General features: G+C 38.0%; 1 protein-coding gene across 18 annotated transcripts in view; it reads left to right on the top strand.

Annotated features, from left to right (window-relative positions):
• The window catches only part of RCBTB2 (RCC1 and BTB domain containing protein 2), a 34,981-nt gene extending 15,494 nt beyond the window's left edge, over positions 1-19,487 (top strand). For 16 of the 18 annotated variants that reach the window (XM_068929820.1, XM_068929833.1, XM_068929827.1 and 13 more), the window contains 7 exons: positions 801-908; positions 2,776-2,918; positions 4,624-4,814; positions 9,338-9,464; positions 12,529-12,665; positions 13,262-13,392; positions 17,700-19,487. In XM_068929820.1, coding sequence (XP_068785921.1) covers positions 801-908; positions 2,776-2,918; positions 4,624-4,814; positions 9,338-9,464; positions 12,529-12,665; positions 13,262-13,392; positions 17,700-17,840 — 978 coding nt within the window. In that variant the 3' untranslated portion in view covers positions 17,841-19,487. Of the gene's footprint in view, positions 1-800; positions 909-2,775; positions 2,919-4,623; positions 4,815-9,337; positions 9,465-10,802; positions 10,844-12,123; positions 12,197-12,528; positions 12,666-13,261; positions 13,393-17,699 lie in introns of all 18 variants that reach the window. The other 2 variants (XR_011138618.1, XR_011138617.1) reach the window with 2 other exon arrangements.
• Positions 19,488-23,355: the final 3,868 nt, after the last annotated feature.

Below are 23,355 nucleotides of genomic sequence, written 5' to 3'. Positions count from 1 at the left end.
TTTGTAGTAGTAGTAAATTCGTTGGACGTTTCATGTTAGCCTTATTTTCTCAAATGTAAAGAGAGAAACCACCTTCCTGGTGCTGGGAATATTATAAGGATATGAAAGTGAGGTAGTGTTCCTATGCTTTAGTTCATCTGAGCTGAAGATTTTAAGTAGACTAGATCCTCTTCAGATCCACTGCTCCAAGCATTTTAGTTTATACCTAGACTGTTTGCATTAGAACAGAAGATGTGTCACTGAAATTATTAGAGTTCAATATTTCCCTTTTTTCTTATATACAGTATAACTTTGTTAACAATCTACTCAAACTGCTTGACATAGTTTCCACTATATAGTTATTCTTCTGTTTACTTTTGTGTTAGAGGATTTTTGCATGAGAAACTAGCCCTTTGAAAAAGGGAAGTATTTGGCTGTTCCCCAGGACACAGAGCAAATTCAGCACCTGTGAGGCATTTATTGTCCACTCTTCATATTAAAGAATTGCAGTTTTAAATAATCTAACTTTTACAGAGGAAGCTGAACATGAAGGAATAGAATTTTAGTGGAGCACACAGTTTGTGTTATTAACAGATGCTGCATCAGAAATTTGTCATTTAAGTGCAGAAAAGACAAATATATATATATATTTACACACACACACAAATACATACGATATATCTGCATTTGAAGTGCAGTTTCTAAGGAAAGGGAACAAGGAGGCACTAAAGAGAGTTATTATTGCAACTATGAAGTACTTATATTTATTTCTAAATAAACTGATAATAGCAGATAGTTAAATCCTTGTCTTTGTTTTTAAGGTTTATGTCTGGGGTTACAATGGTAATGGCCAGCTTGGACTAGGCAGCAGTGGCAATCAGCCAACACCATGCAGAATAGCAGCTTTGCAAGGCATTCGTGTACAGCGGGTATGTGTGATATCTATACGTCAAACCCTTTATGAACAACTAAAAGTACAGGGTGTAGCTAGGGCATGTTTTCCATTTAAAGGAGGTAGTCCTTTATCTGTTTTTATTTTAAAGCACCACTTGTTGGAATAAAAATGCTTATCTTAAAATGAACCTCTGTTAGCAGGGGAGAAGTTGTGACCTGGTAAAATTCAGTGGGAGTTTTGCCGCTGGCTTCAGTGAGGCCAGTATTTTACCTAAACATGACTAAGGAATTGGAAAGGCTTGGTCTTTTTTTTTTTTTTTCTTCTCTGAAATTTAATAAATATTTTTATTCCTATTGATGTAATAAAAAGAAAGCAGTCTTTGACTATCCTACTCTTCATTAACCCCTGTCTTTTTCTGGGAAAATGTTGTAGTTTAGCATTTTGGCCTTCTGGCAGAACTGAGTATCATTTCTAGAACTGCATACTCCAACCACAGTGACTAACTGGTGTTTGGAGCCAGAATGAATTGTAAAATTGATACTAAAAGTTTTAGACTGGTTTATCCAGAATAGAGGATACAGTTAGGAAAATGACACATTCTGCTAGAAATCATTGTTTTTGTAATCTAGTGAAGATTTATAAGTGTTTTGAACTTTGAATCCTAATTAATACATTTACTCAGGTAAGCAAAGAATTTTTTTTTTTAATCTTTTGAAATAAACTAGGTGGTTTTATATTGTGTTTCCAGGATACGGGCAGTGGCTTTGCTGGGAACAATGGCTGTTGGAGATTAACATAATAAAGTGAATATCATTTTAACCTGTTCTTATTTTGCTATTTAGAGAATAGAAGTGCTCCAATAAGCCTGACTTAGATCCTGTTTCCATCCAGTTCGTTTGATGTTAACGGCTATCAAGCAAGCTGTAGACCGCCAGTTAGCAAATCACTTAGACACATGTTTCAATTAAAGCCCATCACATGCTTCATGGAAATCAGTGGAGCTATACACGTACTTAGGGTCTGCTTTGCAGATTATATAGAGATACATGAGCTAGTTTTGAACAAGCTAAATTGGCTGTTGATAGCCATTTAGCTCTAGTAGGTCACGTTAACTCATGCTGAGCAAGACTGCTGCTGATCATTTTGCTACTTTGTGCACCTCCATGAGGGGCGCTCTGCAGCATATATAGATTATGTAAAGTGACGATTTGGGCCACCTTACCCGGGGTACCTGAGGAGGTGTAGCTCAGCAGGGCAGAGTGTGGTTCCACAAGAGGGGATGAGCTGTCATCAAGATGGAGAGTTCTGTCTCTTTCTTCCCTGGCTGGCTGCTCCTGTTGCTGACAATGTTGTGCTGGTGCTGGTGGTCCTCAGGCCCAGCTGTCGAGAGGTTCCTTCCAGTGATGTAAATTGTCTCAGCAGGGGTCTGGTGAGCTCTGGCACAAGGGAAGGGGCACTTTGGTGTAGCTGGTGGTAAAGGAGGAGAGGAGCAGTCAGGGAGACTTTGCCTATTTTTACAGCTATAAGCTGTGTATGTTGGAGCAGTTGCCCTTAGAGCCGGCTTAACATAAGACTTACTCTCCCTTTTCCTCATTTTTCAACATACTGCTCCTATCTGTCATACAGATTTCCTTCTTTCTCAATTTCTAGCTATTTTTTTGCCATCCTCTTGAAATTATCTGATAGGTTTCCCCAGTGATACGTTTTTTCCTGAAAGTTGCTCATCTTCTTTGCTTCCCTTTTTAGTGAAGTTATTTGTATTTGTTAATTTTGTAATTTTTATCAGATGCTTTTGCACTGCTGTGGAACCAGTAATATTAATGTACAACCTCATGTATATCTGTCTATATTAACTTAATGTTACATAAAAATAAGATTTTTCTTTTTATTATTCATTATAGGTTGCCTGTGGCTATGCGCATACGTTAGTGCTAACAGATGAAGGTCAGATATATGCCTGGGGAGCCAATTCATATGGCCAGTTAGGAACTGGGAATAAAAGTAACCAGTCTTACCCCACAACAGTAATTGTGGATAAGGACAGGTAATACCTATGTTCTAGCGGTCAGATGTTGGTCAGTGTACTCTCAGAAGCGCTACGGAAAATTATGGCTCTGTTAATCTGGTTTTGGAAGAAATAGCCTGTAATTTTTTACAATAGTTCTTTCACAGAATTAAATGTGAACAGATTATAAATTTGTCTGACATATAAAATCAGTGAATTAAGGTTTGACTTTCCCTGAAAGTGCTTGAATCTGCCCCATAACCACCTTTGTGAAAGAGAAACTGAATGTTCTGAATGCTGTTTCCTGCTTCAGCTCGCACTGTATGTTACAAGTCTTAATTGCAGTTTCTCTTTGGTAGTATAGTTTCATTGTTTGAAGTCAGCAATAAAAGCTTTATTGTCTCTAATACAAACTATATTTAAATATGATGGTTTTGACAAGGAGTATACACAGAAAAAGTGAAGAGTGGTCACTGGCAATTTGTGATAGTTCTGCTATTGATCCTGCTCATAAAGTGAGGGGGAGAGAAGATGAGGTGTTCTGTCTTGGTATTGCTGTCTGAAATTGAAGCTTAGATTTTTACAAGTTAAATATTCTCTTGATAGGTAGTGGCACAGTTATTTCTGCTGCTAATGCAAAGCTGCATATTTATGTGGCCAGAAATTTAAATATGTTCCTTACTATTGAGGTCTCAATTTTGATGTCCTATTGTGAATAACTAGAAAAGTGTGATATCCTGTTACATTTGTGTCTGTATGCCTTATTTTAAGGAAAAGGCATCTCCTCTCTGGTGATGAGACATGGCCTGTTTTTGAATGTTGCTATTTCTTTGTGTGCGTTTGTACTTTTACTTAAGATGTAACTGAATTTTTTCCAGACACTTTGGCTGCAGTTGAAACGTGAGCACATTTTAATACAAATTGTACTATTTTATTTTGCCTTTCCCTTTTGTTGGCCCGAATATGCATTTCAGTGAAAATATTGCCTCACTAAAGCCTGCAATATTGGCATATGCAGCTTTAAAAAAGTTTCCCTGCTGTTTTCCCCAGGCAGCTAAGAAAACAAGTAAACAAGTAGTACTTCAGAATGCAAAACCGTGGATTGCGTAATGTTGTACACAGTGGGAATTTGGAAATCCTAAATCAGCTTTAGGATTAGTGAGCTGGCTTTAGTGAGCTAAAATATATTTAGAAATAACATTTAGTGCTCTATTTAGTTCTAATTTTTCGTTTTGAAAATGTTCTAAAAAGGTCAAGTCCATTAAGTACAAGTAATAATAATGGTATGGGTAACGACACGTCAGTATTTTAATTTAAGGAAATTGTTGGTTTATATTGTTGGTTGTTTAAATTGTTGGTTTATAACCATTACCAATAAATAAATAGGGGGGAAAAAAAAGCTTTTCGTTAATTTTCTATTGTAAGCCGAAATGCAAAATTACTTACCCAGCCCGTTCTACTTGATGTGCCACAGCAGGTGTAATGCTCTACTGCAGCAGTGTCTCCTCACTCCCAAGATGCTTTTTCACCAGTATACTTTCTGAGTGCACGCTATGTGGAGAAACATTGATAGCTGTTTTAATTTTGCCGCTTATGGTAGGAAAACATTGCTGCAATCTGAAGTGTTTGCATGCTTGCAAGCATGTTTTCTATGAGAGAAAGAGAGGAGGCAGTGAGATTCTTCATTGTATTTTGTTCTTATGACAGTGATTTGCTTTTGTTATTTGTTTGCTTGTGAATTCAGAGTCATAGAGATTGCAGCCTGCCACTCCGCTCACACTTCGGCTGCCAAGACCCAGAGTGGCCAGGTGTACATGTGGGGCCAGTGCCGTGGTCAGTCTGTGTTCCTTCCTCACCTCACGCACTTTGTCTGCACTGATGATGTATTTGCTTGCTTTGCTACCCCTGCCGTTATGTGGCGTCTTCTATCCATAGGTGAGCTTCAATATTTTTGATTGTAGCACTTTTAGCTGTGCTTGTATTTCAAGGAAAAACTTAGTTTATTGTAAAAATTTATACTGGGAAGCACAATTTTAAATATGTGTAAATAGTAATGTTAATGCAGAATTGTAAAATTTGCTAAGGCCTGATGGCAGTGCTAAATGACTGTCTGCTTTATATTGAAGGGATGTATTTCTATGGGGAAGTGCCTTCTTTTGTGTGGGAATGATGGTCTAAATAGCTAGTTCACACAATCCTCTCTGTAGCTGCTGAGTGTTATTGTACAATGGCCACGATGGGTGAAGAAACTGAATTGGAATTTGGAGACATGAGGGAAACATGAGGAACCATTTGATAACCTTTCTGAGATATCCTCAAGTAGACTAGTAAGAATGAGGGAGCCAAATTCCCATGTTCAGAAGCGACCGTGAATATTTAGAAGTCAGAGTCTCATCACGAGTGATCATGACCTGGGCTTCTGAGGAGACTGGTTACTGGATCTCAAATACTTGATCAACGTTAAGATCTGTCTTCCTGGCTTTGACTAGAATAAGTTAAGCATCATCACTAGAACAGGGCGTTTATAACATCCCTAACAGAGAGTTAATTCTTCAGCTACAAATTCTATTCCATTTTTGTGGCTAATAAAGTTATTAGCTTCTTTGGCCTAATCAAAGATGAGACTCCTGCGTTTGTCTGTAGATGTCACCTGGGAGCTTAAGCTAGGAGCTTGAATGCAGCAACTTGTTTATTTGTAATTTGAACTGCATTGAGTGCATCACAGTTCTATTCTGCTTCTGTTACTGTCTTTGTAATTGCTTTTTTGTTGCTATATGCTTTGCTCTGACAACTTTGTAGAACACTCTTTGCTCCCTAATGCCTTCCAAATGCTGAGGTAAGGCACTTTTGTTAATAGTGCTCGTATTTCAGTTTTTAGAGACTAGAGGACTAAATGGAGAGTCCTGCCCTTAGGAGTTTGTTTTGTCAAAATGCATGATTTAGGGCAAAGTCCCCCATTTGATCAAAATAATGTCTAGGAAGGATTATAGCACTGAGTTCGGAAGTCAGTAGTGTTTTCTAGAGTGTCTTGTTCAGAAACACAATTTATATGCTTAATTATTGTAGATATCTTAAAACACTATTTTACTTTTTTTCCCTAAAAAAGAAAAGCCTTTCCCCCCGTTATTGCCAAAACACCCTTGCTTGGTCTGCTCCTTTCCCCTAAAACTATTCCTTGATTGTTCTGCTCCACTTTTGATTAAAATAAATAAATAAATAAGCAAAATAGGTCAGGTTGCAAGACTGTTCTGTTATCTTATGGGCCTTACAAAGGAAAAATAAATCTTATAAACCCTTATGAAACTGTAAAATGTGTGTGACCCTAAGAGGAGCCATGTAGGACCAGAGAAGACCTGGGCCTTATCTTATGAAAAGGCTTTATAACTGCAAAAGTTTTCCTGGATAACCGCAGGGATACAGCTGGGCAGATTTGTATGTACAGTTCAATCTGTAGTGCTACTTGAAATTTGAAAAGCACCTAAAAGTGTCCTACACTAAGGTCTATACTGAGAACTACTGTGACTGTGTGATATTCATGGAGCAGATGTTGCATGTAGCAGTCAGCAGAGTCATCCTCTGCATGGGAGACTGCAATGGATGACAAGAGTCGGTGTGAGACTAGGGACTACACTGGGTGCTGTGCAGCGAGGATGTGGCTCACCTCTCTAAAAGGGGTGCTACAGGAACAGGGTGAACGTGAGCAGTCTAGGTCTGTTGGCCAAGGGGACAATCCCTACTCCCTGCACAGATCGTAAGGATAATATAAATGGGGCATATGCTCCCACTGTAATGCCGCATTAAAACTTGTAGTTCTAAGTTTCTCTACCTTTTTGCACTGTGGGTGTCTTGTCTGACAGAGTAGGAGAACAGCGTATCTTGCTTTCTATAAGTCTTCAGGTTTTATATTTACTTCTTTATCTACTACATCCTCTGCGTTTATAGGGTTAGATTTGGCTGACACAGCTTCAGGGGCTGACACTGTGAATGTGTTGCTCTGGATTAATCACTTTGCATTTTCTTTTGTAGTCAGCAGAGAGCAATAGCCAGTTCTTTGTTGTGATTCATCTGACTCGTTTTAGACTTCTAGTTTAGGTGAGATGGATCATACCCTAAAAGCATTAATTTCTTCCCATTAACCATACAGGGAGATGAGGGTGATAGGTTTGATAAAAGTGTCTTGAGTGGGATTGTCTATGATCGTGAATGTAATTATGATCGTTATGCTGAAGACTTGCGAGTATCCAGGTTATTAATGAGTGTATTGCTATATGCAGGCATCCATGCTCTCTCTTTAACACAGCCTTATCAAGACTAAGTTCGTAACTGTTTTCCAGCACATCTTTTATCTCCCCCTTGGTTGTCACCATGGACCGTTACAGTAACCGTTACATGTAACAACAATGTAGCAAAGCTTAAGGTGAACAACCTTACAGGAGGGAAAGATCGTTTTATTTTTAAACAAAGCCAGTTTCGCACACATTCTCAAACCCATGTACTCATATGCAGCAAGTGGTCCGAATAGTCTGAGCTGGAGTCCTTGTGATGATACAGAGGATAAAGGATGCTGGCTCTCAAGTCCTCGTCATGTCTTCGGGATTCCTTTTAGTTCGGTGAATATGTGCTGGTTTTGGATGTGCCTTTTTTGTACACTTTAGGAGCTGAGAGTCTCTCCATCCTTTCCCACCTTGGTGAGTCATCAGGATTTACTCACTGTCGTTTGTCTCCTGATATAAGTGTGCAGCTTCATGCCTAGGATCTTAATACCTGCTGATCTAAGGGCGACAGACACCTGCTTACAGCCCTTCTTTTATTTTCGGGTGCTTCCACACTCAGACATTCCCATCCATTCCCTATTCATGGCAGTTTTAACATTTCTATAAAAATTCTCAACACTGAATGCTGAAGAGTTTTCTTGGCTTCTTGCATTACCCATGTTAACTGCCTCTTCGTTTCCTTCCACTGGCTCCCCCTTGACTGCTATAACAAGTAAATGCACCTGTTTTCCCTCTGAGACTTTCATAACTTAACCCCACTTTATTCAGCAGACTTCTGATAGTAGAAGTCATCTGGTAATGCCCTAATGACGTATATCTGAATTGTCAGTTGACATTGAAGATAAGTTTCACAACAAAACAGTGCAGAATCCTTTGGCCTATTGCAGTCTTGCAGTAGAGCATAAATTTTCCATTGGTTGTTAAAATTACTGTACTTAACTCAGCAGAGGTCTGAATAAACAAACTATGTCATATGGAATAAGAACTAACGAAGTATTTTGCCATACCACTGTTTCAGAAGGATTTTTTTGTTAATATATTTTCATTAGGATTTGTTGTCCTCATCCTTTCACCTGAAATCCAAAACATTTCCATAATTATTTCCCTAACTGGGTATAATTGGATATAAATAACATTCTCTAAATGTATTTGAAAAAACTGTGCTAAACAAAGCATGGTAGTATCAAATGACATGTTTAAAGCTTTTCTTTAGCTTGTGATAGGGATCTTTCCGTTTCTAAGAGGATAGTATTCTTCCTTCTAGCTTGGTAGCCTGCAAAATGTCAGGACCTATCATTGGTGTAATTTTCGTAGAGAATGGCTTATTCCTGACCCACAAAAGTTGAATAAACCAATAATAGGTATTCATATGGTAAGGGGAAAAAATATTATCTGGATTACAAATGAGGTTTAAGGGTTTTAATTTTTTTTATTAATATTAAAGAAAATAGTTCTTTGAGGCTACCCAGTAAGATGAAGAATTGGAAACAATTCAGGAGATAAAATTTGAATGCAGACAATGGGTGACTTGTCAAGGCTGAGCGGTAACTTTATCATGCAGGTGTCATGTCCACTGTGGCATGTACGTATACGTGATACAAACAGGAAAGACATTCACACAAAGAATGCTGTTAACACCATAACCCTGGGGAGAACACTGCCAAACATACCTGTTACTGTTAGAATTTACCTTTGAGGGTAATGTACTGAACAATTTTACATGTATTGATTATGTAATCACTTTATTTTGGCTGTAAGATTGTTTCCTCATGGGAGTCTTTTAGCAAATCTTACTGTGATTTTTATTGAGCTTTTATGTGTTTTATAACAAGCAACATTTTTTAAATAATGATTTAGCCAGTAACAATTAATGGTATTTGCTACAAGATGCAGCGTTAAACTTCTGAGACTGACTTTTTTTTTTTTTTCTGGCCTCATCCAGAGGAGTTAGAGGAGTGAGACTTATTTTTAATAGGGATATTTGGAGTAGGAAACTAGCAAGACTGAAGAAAGCTGTGCTTTATTTGCTTTTCTAGAGGTTCATACTGAGCACAGTTTTTTTGTTACTGACCTTAAAGGGAAGCTGTATTTATTAAGAGTGTTAATTGCTGATATAAACCCAGGAAGTTATTGTAAGTGATACCTATACTTATTTATTAGTCACCATTCCTCTTTTTGTACTAGAGCCTGATGACCATCTAACAGTAGCCCAGTCACTGAAGAAGGAATTTGACAACCCTGAAACTGCAGACCTGAAGTTTCTAGTGGATGGAAAGTACATTCATGTTCATAAAGTTCTTCTCAAAATTAGGTAAGGCATAAACTATATAGTTTAGTCCACTGTGCTGAGTAATTACTGCCTAAAAATCTGGAGTTCAGCTTACAAACTCCCTTTTCTCCAAGTTATGAGATTAATTTGCTTTCTTAACTGTTAACCATTTTCCTGATTTCCTCACTGCTCAGAATTGCCAAACATGCTGCTTACTACCAGCCTCTTTCACGTTTTCCTCCATCTGATGTCTCTCTTCCTTCATACTACCTAAACTGTCCCAATTACTAATGACCTTTTCCTGATGAGGAAAAGGCTCAGTTACATATCTTCTTTCTGCTGCCTTCCCACTAGTTAAGCAGTTTCTCCTCTTTTCTTTTCTTGGCTTCCTCTACTGGTATCCTCAGTTCTATTGTTTTTCTATGTATTCTTGCCTGCCTTTCTTTACTACCACAGGGCCCTTCACTTGTTTAAGCAATTTCTGTAGATGCTCTTCAAATTATTTATGTTTCTTTTCTGTCAGATCTGTCCTTTTTGTTTTAAACCTCCTTATCAGTTAATTTGAATTTAAGATGGCTTCTCTTTTTGTTTTTACAGCTTTTTGCAAGTTAACACCACTTCGCAGTGAGATTTGACATATGCAGATCTACTGAGTAATCACTTTGTTATTAACATGCAGAGATCAGTTTGTTATTGCTGGCACAGTTTCTAAAAGGATATACTAGAAACACTGCTTCAGATCTCTTCTGTCTTGTGAATTGTTTCTGCTCTATCATCTTTATTACAATAACTTTTTCTTTTCACTATTTTCTTTGTCAAAATGTTTGGCTACCTCTTATTCTGAAGAGGTCCTGCTTTTGATCCTGAATCCCTTTAGTGACTTCTTGTATTTTACTGCATAACATTAAAGTTATGTGTTAATTCTTGCTTTTTTTTTTTTTTCCTTTTCTGCTCTCCTGTTACTGCTTCAATTGCCTGTATTTTCTTCCCTTTACTGTTTTCATCTCTTGTATGTCCCACGTACTGCTTATAGTCTGTCATTCTTGCTCGGACTGCCTTATTGCCTGTCTGCCAAGTGCCTTTCGTCAAATACCACTTCAAATCTTCTGTCTCCCCAAAGTGTTTGAGGTGGTTTTTCTTGATAATTAGATGACATGTAACTTAACCTTAATTCTTTATTATTGTTTCACTTTTCTTAGATTGTATGGCATTCTGGGAACAAAATGTGTCCAATTCTTTAAATGTATGGCAATATCAAAGAAATTTTCAGGAGTAATAGAGCATGAGGCATAGTCTGTAGAGTTAATGCCTTCTTTAAGCCTTACAGTCTCGTAATGCAACTGGTTGAGAGGATAATGTATTTAACATGGTATTTTGCAGGATTCATCCCTTCCCAGAGCATTGTCATGAGTCCCATGCTGGTAAAAGTTCCTTTTTTATTGTCCAGTCTTTTTTTTTTTTTTTTTTTTTTAACCACTTGAGAAGACTTTTTTGCCATCTTGTGCTATAGATATTGTTGAACTAGATAATATTGTCTGTGATTATTAGTTTGTAATGGTGCTGAAATGGGAGGGCAGCCCCCAACTCAAGAGTCTGGCTAGCAGCATACCGCCCGAGATGCGTATGGGTGTGTGGGTGGGATTCATCTGCTCTGCCTTTAGCCAGCCAAAATTAGGCATTCGATCTCCCTTTATTGAGGGAGAGAAAGGCCCTCCAAAGGATGAGTCACTCCAAGGTGCTTTGGAGATTGAAGGATGATACTCCTTATAAAAAGGAGCAATGTACACCACCCTCCTTATGTATTTTTTTACTTTCATGAGTAAAAAGGAGCTGAGGGGTCAATTGGCCATATCCAAGTTCTGTTCCACAGCTGGGTGGTAGCTGTGGTTGCCACCATCAATACAGGGCCTGGGGAAACAAAGCAGTTCTGTCTGCCCCTTCTGATTCCAGAATGCAATACAGGAATGTGGCAGAAGCTACATTATGACTTTTTACTTCTTTATGAATTTGACTTGATTTTTGTGTACTTCATTAGGAAAAAATAAAATATCAAGGAAAAATTCTATAAATAACAAAATTGAATGCAGAAAAGATGAAGTAAGTGGTAAAATAAATAATTACTTTTCATTTGTATCTAAGTTATGCTATCTTTATGATACAGACTCATCCCAGAGACATTAAAAGGAGAACAAGCAACCTGCTATAAAATATTTTCAGTAAAAGAAAAGCAAATTCAGGTGTGGGACAGTTATAGAGAAAGTAATAGAATATGAAAGTATTAAATTAAATTTTGGCTGTTCTAGGAAGTCATTATGTGAGGTGGTGATGTTCACTCCCATCTGCAAAAACTTCAAAAAGTATCAAATTCAAAGTTACGGAATATTTTTTGAGGGAGGAATAACTTAAAGTTACTATGAGCTTGAAGTTATAAAGTACAACTATCAAAGGCAAAGCTTTTTGCTTGTTTGTAGCTTGTCTGTCCTGAAAATATTCAGACTTGTAAGAAAAAGATGATGAATGATCTGGGTGGGAGTCTCTCTTAATTTTTAAGTATTTTCATACCCGAGAATAAAGATTAAATTTAATGCTAAGATGTGCGTAGCATTAAATGCTGCATAGCATTAAGTCCACATACACAGACTCTGACACTGACTGTGACATTTTTATCTAAAATATTATTGATTGTTTCCCTCCTTACTAGGTCATGTTGGAGAAAGAGGCTGAAGAGTGAGAATTGTCTAACTTAATTGTAAACTTTATCTTTTATGAGGCAGGTAATAAAATAGATTTAATAGTTAATATATAACTCATATGATATCAAAAAATGTGTGGACCATCCTTAAAGATATTACAAGCAGAATACAGAACCTGTTGTAAATGAGTGGTAACAGAAATAAAAGAAAATTCTGACGTGTGAAGCTTATATAGAAAGCTCTAAAAAATTTAACATGTACAAAACCAAGAACTCATCTGACTAGATTTTTTGGTTATGTTTTTTGTCTGTTATGACTTTTTTTTTTTTTCCTCTTTTAAATCAGCATCTTGCTGTGGCTCATTTGTCAAGTTTAACTCTTTACAGTATGCAGCCCTTGTTCTTGTTTTATAGGTGTGAACATTTTCGTTCCATACTGAATAGCGATGATGAAATTATAGAAATGAATGAATTTTCTTATCCTGTTTACCGAGCCTTCCTGGAATACCTGTACACAGACAACATTAGACTCCCTCCTGAAGATGCAATAGGTAATTGCCATAAATGCAATAACTCTAGGTTACTGTTTCTGAAGTTACAGTTGTGTGTCATAACAGGATGAGGAAAAAGCAGAGGTTGATCATATTTAGTTTTATTTTTATTAGCACGTAAATCTGAGTTACTGCTATATATTCCGGGTGTTAGGAAGAAGAGATGCAATAGCAGGAAACATGAGTGGTGGGGGGTGAAATAAGATCAAAAGTTAACGTTCAGGAAGGACCCCAATTTATTTTGCCTTAAAAAGTCACTAATGGCATCCTAAGACTTTTCTGTTTGAGTAACTGCGACAATTTGATCATGAATGAAAACGAAGCGGTTCCCCACACGAATTAGGAGGACTTAGGTCACTAACTGATAACTTGAATAAGATTCACTATAGTGAACAAGATGATTATATTAATAAAAGTGCCTCTTTTTGATAGAAACCTTTTTTGAGAACTTTTAAAAGTAAGCACTTCATCTGGAAAAAAAAAAAAAATTGATCACGCTTTCAATGAATTCAGCCTAAAATAATAGACTTGATCAATATGAATAGAAATGTATGTGTTTTGCACAAGGATAGTTAAATACATTTGCATTTTCACAGGGCTGCTAGATTTGGCAACACTGTATAGAGAGAACAGACTGAAAAAGCTTTGCCAGCAAACAATCAAGCAAGGTATTTGTGAAGAGAATGCGATTGCTCTTCTTTCAGCTGCTGTAAAATATGAAGCTCAGGTATGGAGATTTTTCTGTTTAGGCAAACAAGTGTTTTCTGAGAAATGCTGTTTAATATAATTATTCACTGCATTTAACTTGTGAGACATGAATACTCTTAATTGCCCTTTCTGGCTTCCAGACATGTACTTTCCCCCCTTTTAAGGCTATAAAAAATGAAGCTGTTAATGTTATCTCTCTGGCCTGTTGTCTTGCGTCTGTGAGTCAAGATTTTTAATTTGCTTCCTGCCTTGTCATCTGGCCCAACCTGGTATGGGAATTCCTCATCACCTTTCACTTCCCCACCTTTGGATCTTGCAGTGCCTCTTGACTTCCTGAAAAAGTTCTCCACCTTCTCAGGTCGTCTGTCAGTGTCTTGTACAGTCATCGTAGTACTGCCTTTTACAGGCAGTGGTGAATTTACCTGTAAAGTCTTTCCCTGTTCACATTTGTGCTCATATCAAAAAGCCATTTGCGCCATGTTGTTCACAATGAATCATGCTAACATGCAACAAATTACCTATTGTTACTCCTCCGTCCATATCCTGTCATCTGGGCTGCCGTTGCTTGGCTCAAGAGCTCCTAGCCATAGGGAATATCTGGAATGTCTGAATAGCACTCAACCTGTTACCAGCAGTACTGCAAGCACTTTATTTGTAAACAGGCAAATACCTTGAAAGATGTTTTCCTTTTCTCAACTTCTTAGTTCCGCTTAGTTTCCGCTGTTTGCGGAAATAATGATGCAGTCATTTCTGTTGCTTGAGAAATCCACATATATATTTTAGACTTAGCAGCCATTGTTATAACTGAGCAGCTAAGGAGCTAAGGAGAAGTCCTGATCTTGTGTTCTGGATTCCTTTTGCTGTATGAGAATAAAATTAACATTGCCAAAAAGAGAAGATGCCATATTAGAAGAGCTAAAAGAGTTTTTTTTTAAAATATTTGTTTTGTATTGCTTTTGCCTGGCTGTGAGATGTAGGACAAAGTTTTAAAGCAGGAGAGTCTGGGAACATAATGAGATGGATTGATAGACTGTTCCAGGCACAGGAAGCAGTAAGAAGGAAGGGACAGGAATAAAAGTAGAGTTACGAAATGTAGAAGTCATCTGTGCTGTATGGTAGCAGGATACTAAATGAGATGAATTTGTGTAGGGATTGCAAAGAGGAAACCAGAAGTATACAATGAGTATGATCAGTGAGAAGAGGGGATGACATCCGATTAATAAATGAAGAGTTTATTAGCTGGAAGTGGAGCAGTAAAGACAGAGAGTTGTAACCAAGCTATCAGGACTAATAATTAGTAATGAATGGCATGAACAATTGGGGAGCAAAAAATAGGAATTGCATTTCCAGTGTGTTGTGGAGGTAGAAGTCCAGCCTATCGGGGAAGATGGGACAAGGAAGGCGGATCAAATGATCTGCGTTTCTTGACAGTAGAAGTTTTCATTAAAAGCTTACATTGGAGTTTCTCCTTTTATAAACTTTTCAGCAGTTTTGAACATTTCAAGAACAGAAAGACCCTTGGTTGACCTATGTCAGATGGAGTTACTACAGATCCATTTAGTTGTATTGTGAAATTGTAAAACTAGTGTGAACAAAGTACTAGTGGATTATAGTGACAGAAACACAATAAAAGGGGTTGGCTAGATAAGCAAATATATGTTACCCCACTCTTCCTTCTGTGATTCAGTGTTTTAATTTGCATACACAGTATTCATTCAAAATGTATGTAATATTTTAGCATAATCATAAAAAGATGGCAGGTTCACCTGCCCCCAGTGCAATGCATGTCAAACTCACGAGCAGATTGTTGCCTTCCTCCTCACACCCGCAACTCAGAGGCATATAATAGAACTGCTTCAGAGAAGTGCAGGAAGGGCTTCTAGAAATAGTAAAGACATGGAATAGCCTCTGTCAAAGGAATCACCGAGTAAGACAGTGATCTTACACTATACTATGCTAATATAGTAAAAATTGTTCTGAGAACCATCTGCAGCATATCAGCACTTTAGCAGAAAACTGAGTCCAAAACTCCTTAGGATAGAAATGCGGAGCATAGTATGTCTCTAGAAATCATTGGATTATAAAAGAAGCCTGATATTTTGGAAGCTTGGAAAGATGCAATTAATTCAATTTTTTTTTTGTCATTAAATAGCGAGCGCTGTTAGTGAAAGATTACAGTGCTGTGTTAATCTGCCATTAACATAGAAAGTTAACTGAAAACTGACTCGACTATTTACACACATCTTAGTATTAAAAATGCTTCATGATAGTTTATCCTAACTTCAGCAAATAGAAAGATCTGCTGCTACAGTTTATTTTTTTAAGAGTATTTCTGATGTACACTGGGGAAAATTTTAGATTAATTATCTTCTATATAACAGAATTAAAAGCCACTGTTTCTTGAAACTGCAAAATTAGTGACCAGGATTCTTTGATATCTGTACTCCTTTTCACAGATCAGTACCAGAAAAGGCAGCTGCTTTTTTTTTTTTTTTTTTTTTTTTTTTGTAAAGTATAAAAGTTGGCATTGACTAATGCAATATATAATTACCCAGATTCTGGCAGTGGCATTGCAGAGGTGTATTGAATTCTACACTGTCAGTGCCTTTGCTGTTCTAATCCTCCATTTTTTATTCTTCAATTTTCATTCCTTTTCTTGCTTTTCCAACACTTTCTAATGAGAGATGCAATTTACTTCTGTGCCTTTTTACTGCTTTATTTCTTTTTAAAGGATATTTTTATGCTTCTTGGCTTCTGTTAGAGCTTTAGTTATGTCTTGGCAGGGGCAATAGACTCCAAACGTTCATTCTAAAGAAATTGCTTCAAAGGGAAATGCGTGGGTATTCTGCTAAATTTCTTCCTACTGTTCAGCCCCAGCTGCAGTGTTTATGTAGGTCACACAGAATAAAACTGACATGGATTAAGAGGCCTCTTTTTGCTGTAACCTTTAAAGAGTTTATAGATCAGGCTTATTATGGCCAAATGAAGCTTGCCTTGCTGTTGGCCCTCGCCCCGCTTGTTGCAGAAGACGATTCATTTTTCTTCAGTACAAGTTGTTACATAGGAGCCAACTGCAGAGGGCACTGACCTAGTACACAGAGAGAAGGATTGACAGTGTTGTGAGAAGTTTAAGTGGGCAAAACTGCGTGAAACCACTGTTGTATGGCCTGACGGCCTGCACCTGTCTTATGCTGAATATCTGAACATCCTTTTGCTTTAGCACCAGAGTCAGCAAGACTAGGACAAGACAAAACCATTTTTACTATCTAGGAATCCCAATTTCTAGATCTCTGCTGCTAGTCTCACTGAACACAATTGGATATTAGGATATATGCATCTTTAATGGCCAACCCAATGCTTTCACTGCGTTATATCTTTTTTGCATTTGTTTTCAGCAAGACTGGGGAAAGAAGGGTATCTGTTCGTGTTCATAGGACCACCGCTGAATTCAGTGCAGGGGAGAAAAGGAAGGAGTCTCTGATATAGTAGACATATGTGGGGAAAATTGATGGTTTCACTAATTAATAACTTTTCTAATGAGCTCAGTGTATATGAAGAAGTTCTAGAGCCATTTTAGGTTGCTGCTCCTGTTTCCTTTTAGGAGATTTATAAAACAGGATGAAATTTCTTGATACAAACTATCATTTGTGATCTAATCAAACTGTTCAGCAAAGGGATTAGTAACCGAGCAGCATGTTCTATTGTCTGCTAATTAAATGACAGATTTGAAACGGGAAAATAATGATAATGGTTTTGCTGTCAGTCATTCATATTACGGTTCAGCAAGTCTGCAGCTACAAGGCTTTTTAAATATTCAAGAAATGCCCTTCTCCTGACTACCTGTGGAATAAAAGCAGCCTGCGTACCTGCAGAATCCATATTTTGCAAGTATTTCTTTATCTGTCTCTATCTGTTGCTTTCTGGAGGAATAGCAGATTCTCCTTTTCCTTCCAATTATCTTTTGCCCTAGTTAGGTATTTTTTATTCCTCCTCCACTTCCTGTCACATCTTGATTCAGTATGGAATTAGTTACATTACAGTATTAGATTTGACCACAGAAGATTCCATTTTTTGATAGACGAGAGGGATTTGTATAGAGCTGGCCTCAAATTTGACTCTGGGAAGAAAGGTGAGCCAAAGATCCTCAAAAACTGCAAGGGCTTTGTTGGAAAGTGGTTTGCCTTGTGCTGTGGTGTTGCTGTTGGCATTGCTGCAAATAGTAAAATGGAGGTTGTTGGGAAGAAGTGCAGAGCCAATATATAATGACTCAGTGTATACTGAAACACAGTACTGCCAATTTAACTAATGACCTCAATTTGTTCCTAGGACTTGGAAGAATTTTGCTTCAGATTTTGCATAAACCACTTAACTGTTGTTACACAAACTCAAGGCTTTGCAGAAATGGACCATGACCTCCTGAAAAACTTCATTAGCAAAGCAAGCAGAGTAGGAGCGTTTCGCAACTGAGGCCTGACTGCTACTGAGCTGAAGAGCATGTCCTCTTCCATTCTGGAAATACTCCTTTGCAGACCTCATCCATGGTCTGAATGTACGAAGGTTTGAAAGCAAAGGGTCAGTGCACATTGTCATAGGAAATGTGGAAGTCCGCTAGTAAAAAGGTTTTGTAAAGATGGCTATAGCATAGATATGTGGTGAGAATCCGTTTGCGAACATTCAGAATTTAACAACAAAAATTTAATACAGTAACTAGCATTTCCCACTTTAAATCAAGCAAACTAATTTATCTTTTACTTGCCTGCCTGTTTTGGATTTTTTTTTTTGTTTTTTGTTTTTTTAACCCACCTGCATCTGTATTTATGAGACAGTGACCTGTTGGCTGCTAAAACTTTCATAGTACCCTTGTGTCACTAGACTAAGTTAATGATGTGCTACAGTAGACTTCTTTGTGCCTAGTTTATGATCCAGTGACGATATAAGCTTGTTTTTCTGAATACATGATCAAGTAATGTAAATTTTTTAGGGTGAGAAGTTTTCTGATTGGTAGGAAGGTGTATCTCACTAGGTATTTATTTGGAGTGTAAATACTTAAACCGTCAAGAACGTGCATTGGAGATAACATTCATTGCTCTAGACAGAATGAAAAATTCTTCCTTTGCATTATACTGGGCACGTTCCCTGGCACCCCAGTGGGGCAGTAAACATTCATCGTATTTCTCGGGACATGGATTATTTTGCTGTGTGATTTCATACTCGGCAAACCGTCTTGTTGCTTGTTACCAAGAAAAAAAACAAAACAAAAAATCTGAAGGGAAATTCCACTTGAGGTTTGTGTTTGTTCCTGTGGTAAGAAAAGTGGAGAAAGAAGATCGTTTCGAAATGATAAAATGGGTGTTATGATTAAATCACAGAAGTGAAACTCTCACACATCATTTTCCAGACGGCAGTAAGGATACCTTGTCCAAGTAAAGTGCAGTTCTGCTTTAGTCAGTCATGGCTCCGGAAGGTGACCATACCACTTACCTTACATGCCAGTTTTAGATGGGAGGAGTTGCCCTGTGCACATACCTCTCTCTCACCACTGAGGGGGACTGAATGGCAAACTTCTAATTGGCTAAAGTGAGTTAAGATTAAATCCCAGCATGTGCTGCACAGGACATTTGCCCTGTTATAAAGATGCTGAGCTAATGAAATGTTTACTTGAATTTTCTAGCAGGGACAATTGTAAATTGTCTGATATGTTATTTATTTCTTTTAAAAGAAGGGGTGAAGTAGGGGCTTTAAGTGCCTTCTGCAGTATTTTACAAACGGAGAAGGCAAGATGTTGGCTGGCCGCACTCGGTACACTAATATAATTAGTCATGTGACCTTCAGTCAAGTACTTGCTCTGCCACAGACTCCTTCAATGACTTACTCCTCTAGTTGTAGTCCTCAAAAGCTGTTTGGATGTACCTAATTCCCTAAAATGATCCTTAAATGTGGAAGTAACAGTTATTTCTTGTATCAGAGAAACAGTTCCCAAGCAATTGCGTTCCTTTGGAAGGAGGGAGACGTCAGTCCTGGGAAAAGAAGATGAGGAAAAGTGTTTTCATGTCTGTCTCTGCTGGTTATGAGTGGAAGGCTGGGGGAGGGGAGGGTGCAGTCAGTAGAATTAACTACCTAACTTACTTACTTTTGGCTCTTTTCCTAAGTAATTTTGGAAGATGCTGCATTAAAACATCATTTGAATTTGAGGCATTTGCCTCAAACCCTCACTAGAAATATGTTACATCATCTACTTCTTCTAGGCTTTTTTTGCCACTCCCCCTCCCCCCCCCCCACATGACTTCCTCTACCAGCAGAAGTCTGTACTTCAGCTGCTGTGTCAGTGTTTGTTTTGTATTCACAGAGGAGAACTGATCAAAAAAAAAAAAAAAAAACTTTCCACTACATAATGCCATTTCATCAAAACTCAACTCAAACTTCCTTAGGAAAGAGAATTGTTTTGATAATTCTGGGTTGAACAGCACTTACTTAACTCAGGATCACAGATAAAGTTTAATGCAGACAGTAAAACAATATCCAGGTAGTGCCCTGAGTCAATGCTCTGATATGATTTGTGCCAAGTTAGCTAGGCCATTCAGCCAGCTGCACACGGATGCTATTTATAATGGACTTTCAGCCACTCTGGCTTTCCCAAAAAGAGACTCTTTTACCTCTCTCTCCTCCCTCATGCAGGCAAGGTGCTGCCCAGCACCTCCTGCTGCACATGTAGGCTGATGGGCTGCAACTCTCTTTGCGATCCAGTCTGCACAGTGCAACTCCCACCTACAAGCCCTGTCCTGGTGGGGCAGTGGGTGCAGGGCACCCAGCAGCCTGGACCTTGGTTGTGGGTGGGAATCGAGGCTGCTTGCACTGAACTGGGACAAACCAAGAAATGCCAGCTCAGGTCAGGTTTGTAAAACCTGCTGGTGACATCAGTGAGCACAAAGGCCCCTGTGAGTGCAGAGGAAGGAGCGGAGGCAGACAGGCACCAGCACTTCACATGGGACAGCCCTGCCCTCGTCCCCCTAAATGGGGCAAAAGACACTCTGCAGCCGGTTAAGGTGTTTGAGAAATGCTGAGTAAGTTCCAAAAGATATCCCAGAATGGTCACTGCAAAAAAGTCCTAGTGCCAGTTCCTGTGAACAATGTGAAATGTTCAATGTTCAACAATGTGAAATGGTTTTTGGGGTTTGTTTGTTTGTTTGTGTTTAACTCAAAATTTGACTAAAAGCAGCCTCTGCTCACTGATAAGCCTTGGCCCCCATTACGTTCTCCTAAACTGGCTCAAGTTCATAATGCAGTCCTTCAACAAACTGAGACCCTCAAAGGGAAAGTATTGCAAGCAAAATGGTTTATTATTTCCTTTACGAGGCAGTTTTGGCTTAATGTAACCAAAGGTGCCCTTTTTTTTTTTTCCCTCCCCCCCCTCCAATTTATTTCCTTCCTGCTCATTATTTCCCACCCACTGTGCAGATTATAGCCTGGTTTGAACTTGAGTCATGTCAAAGCCTGTAAGTTTGAGAAAAATCATCTCTGGCCTGAAGGGTGCTCTACCGATCACCTCTGTCAATGATGTCTGTTTATTCATAGAATATGTATTGTTTGACCTGGATGTGATAGTATTACATTCATAGAGACATTTATTTATTTTTTTAGCTTTTGTTTTGCATGCACTGTCCTTGGCAGTTAAAGGTCAATGCTTAAAAAAAAAATAAAATGGTCAAAGCTTACTGGTCAAATTTGGATACATATGCGAAATCTAATTCTTCAAATAGGCATAGGGCATGTCAGCAGAAATTAGGGATGAATTTTAGCAGTGTGAGATGGTATGCAACAAAGCTGTGTTTCTGGATCTTGTATTTTAAATACTTGATAAGAAGGTATTTTTAATTATTTTTTAGGGCAACACAGACAAAAAGACAAACAAACAAAATCAAATAATATTAAGTGCAAAATATGTCTGGGGACCCAAATAAAGGGGGCTCTTCCATTTAAAAGAAACAGAAAAAATAAGTATAACTTTCTGAATTAAATGGAATTTGAAAGAAAAAAAGTAACAGAAGTAGGATCATTTAAATGCTCTCTTAAGTGATTTATGGTAAGCTCCAGCATTGCATTGTCATCTAGTACCAACCTCCAGCGTTTTATTACAATGCCTGATCACTGTGTACATCACTGACTGTTTCCATATCTAAGTTTTTATATGATCTGAACACTTTCAATAGGCTTGTCTCATAAAACAAAGCATTTAATTGCCTCATAGAGACAGGAGTCATTGGCTACCACCTAATGATGTTTAATGTTTACAGCCTGAACATAAAAATATCCAATTTCATGTTTCTGTATGAACTTACTTACCTGGTTTTAATAGACCATTAATAAAAATGCTATAATATTTAAAAGTCCGAGAATTTTTTTCTTTCTTTGCATTACAAGTGAAGCAAGTTCTACATATGTTTGCTCAAATTTATAAATGAAGTTGACTATATAATTTGATACTATGTGAAAAAATACTATGTGAAAAAATAAATAACAGTAGTAATTCAGGGAGGTATTTTCAAGATCATCTGTTTTCTTAAGGAAATAACTGTTACCAAATAACCCATTTGTAACCAGAATGAAGACTGAGTCTGCAAAAAAAACAGAGCTGGAAAATTTGCATAAGAAATGGGTTTCCACCTTTCAAAGACAAGCTCTAATGAATTTAAGATAATTAATAAAATTGTCCATGTCCTCAGAACACCAGGAAGTTACCCTAAAGCAGATCTACCTTATGCCCAGCTTGTTTACGTTTTAAGATATTTCAACTTGTACTTTGTCACCAGTATCATACAGCCAGAATCTTCTCCAGCTGTCATTTCACATTTGGCACACACCTTTCTGCAGCAACTCTTATACGCAAAAAACATGCAGTTTGCACACTGCCATGTATGGCTGTGCCAGTATGTGCAAGGAAACTTGCTACAGCCTCTCTGGACTAGTATTTTGTAAGCAAAAAATTCTTCACCTGCAAGTCTCATGCACCAAGGAAGCAACTGAAAGGAACTGGAGAGATTTTTCAATAATAAATTCCTGTGACTTGTAAGAAGAAACAGCATTCCGAAATGGAGGACAGCAGCAAAAGATTAAGGTATAAAACTGCAAAGAAAGAGGCTGGGAGTCAACTCGCTCATCCAGAGATACCTATCCAGGCAAGCTAATAGTCTAAGTTCCCTTTATAGCCAATAGAGACAAAAAAAGGCCTTCCTGAGATGCAATTCACCTAATCTAACTTGACATGTCTAGCTTAGGATAAGGGAAATGGCTTCTTTATCAGCACAGGCTTCTCCACATGGACTAAAGACGTTTTAAGCAGTGGTGCAACTCCTAGCATTAGACACCCAAAAAGCCTGTCACAATTTCTGTCTAATTCTTATACTTTGAATTCTGATTTTCTTTTTTTCTGGAATACAGTTTCAAAACCCCATGCCATTGTGAAGAAATCAATGTCTTGCTATAAGAATAATACTCTCAAACATAGTAAGAGTTCAGAGTCCAATAAAAAGTTTCAATTTGCATTTATTTGCATATGTTACTGCTTAAAAAATAAGACTCTTAACAAAGTGTTTTAGAAGGCTAACAACTGCATTTGGTGCTCTAAGCAGTACGTCATGAATGCTGATTCTATAAATAACACTGAAGCTCAGCACAGCTGTGAGTCACAGCCACCTCTGGACTCTCTCAGGGCAAAGACAGGAAGCATGCAAGGCCGAGTCTGAAGCCAGATACCTGCCTGTGACAGCAGCTATGACTTACGGAAGGGTTTTGAGATACTGGGCTTTCTTCAGTAGTTCTGAGAGCAAAAGAACCAATTGTGAAGATGAGGGTGGTGAAGTCATGTGGTGACTTTTAAATATGGACTAGAAATCCTTTGGAGGATTTCTACGAGGGCCATCACAGCGACCCAGACCACGATACTGGCCTGCATGTGCAAAAAAGCGTTACCAGTGGTAACCTTGGA

The sequence above is a fragment of the Struthio camelus genome, chromosome 1 (assembly GCF_040807025.1).
Source record: "Struthio camelus isolate bStrCam1 chromosome 1, bStrCam1.hap1, whole genome shotgun sequence".
Lineage (NCBI taxonomy): Eukaryota > Metazoa > Chordata > Aves > Struthioniformes > Struthionidae > Struthio > Struthio camelus.
This window is presented reverse-complemented; position numbering and strand designations above follow the sequence as displayed.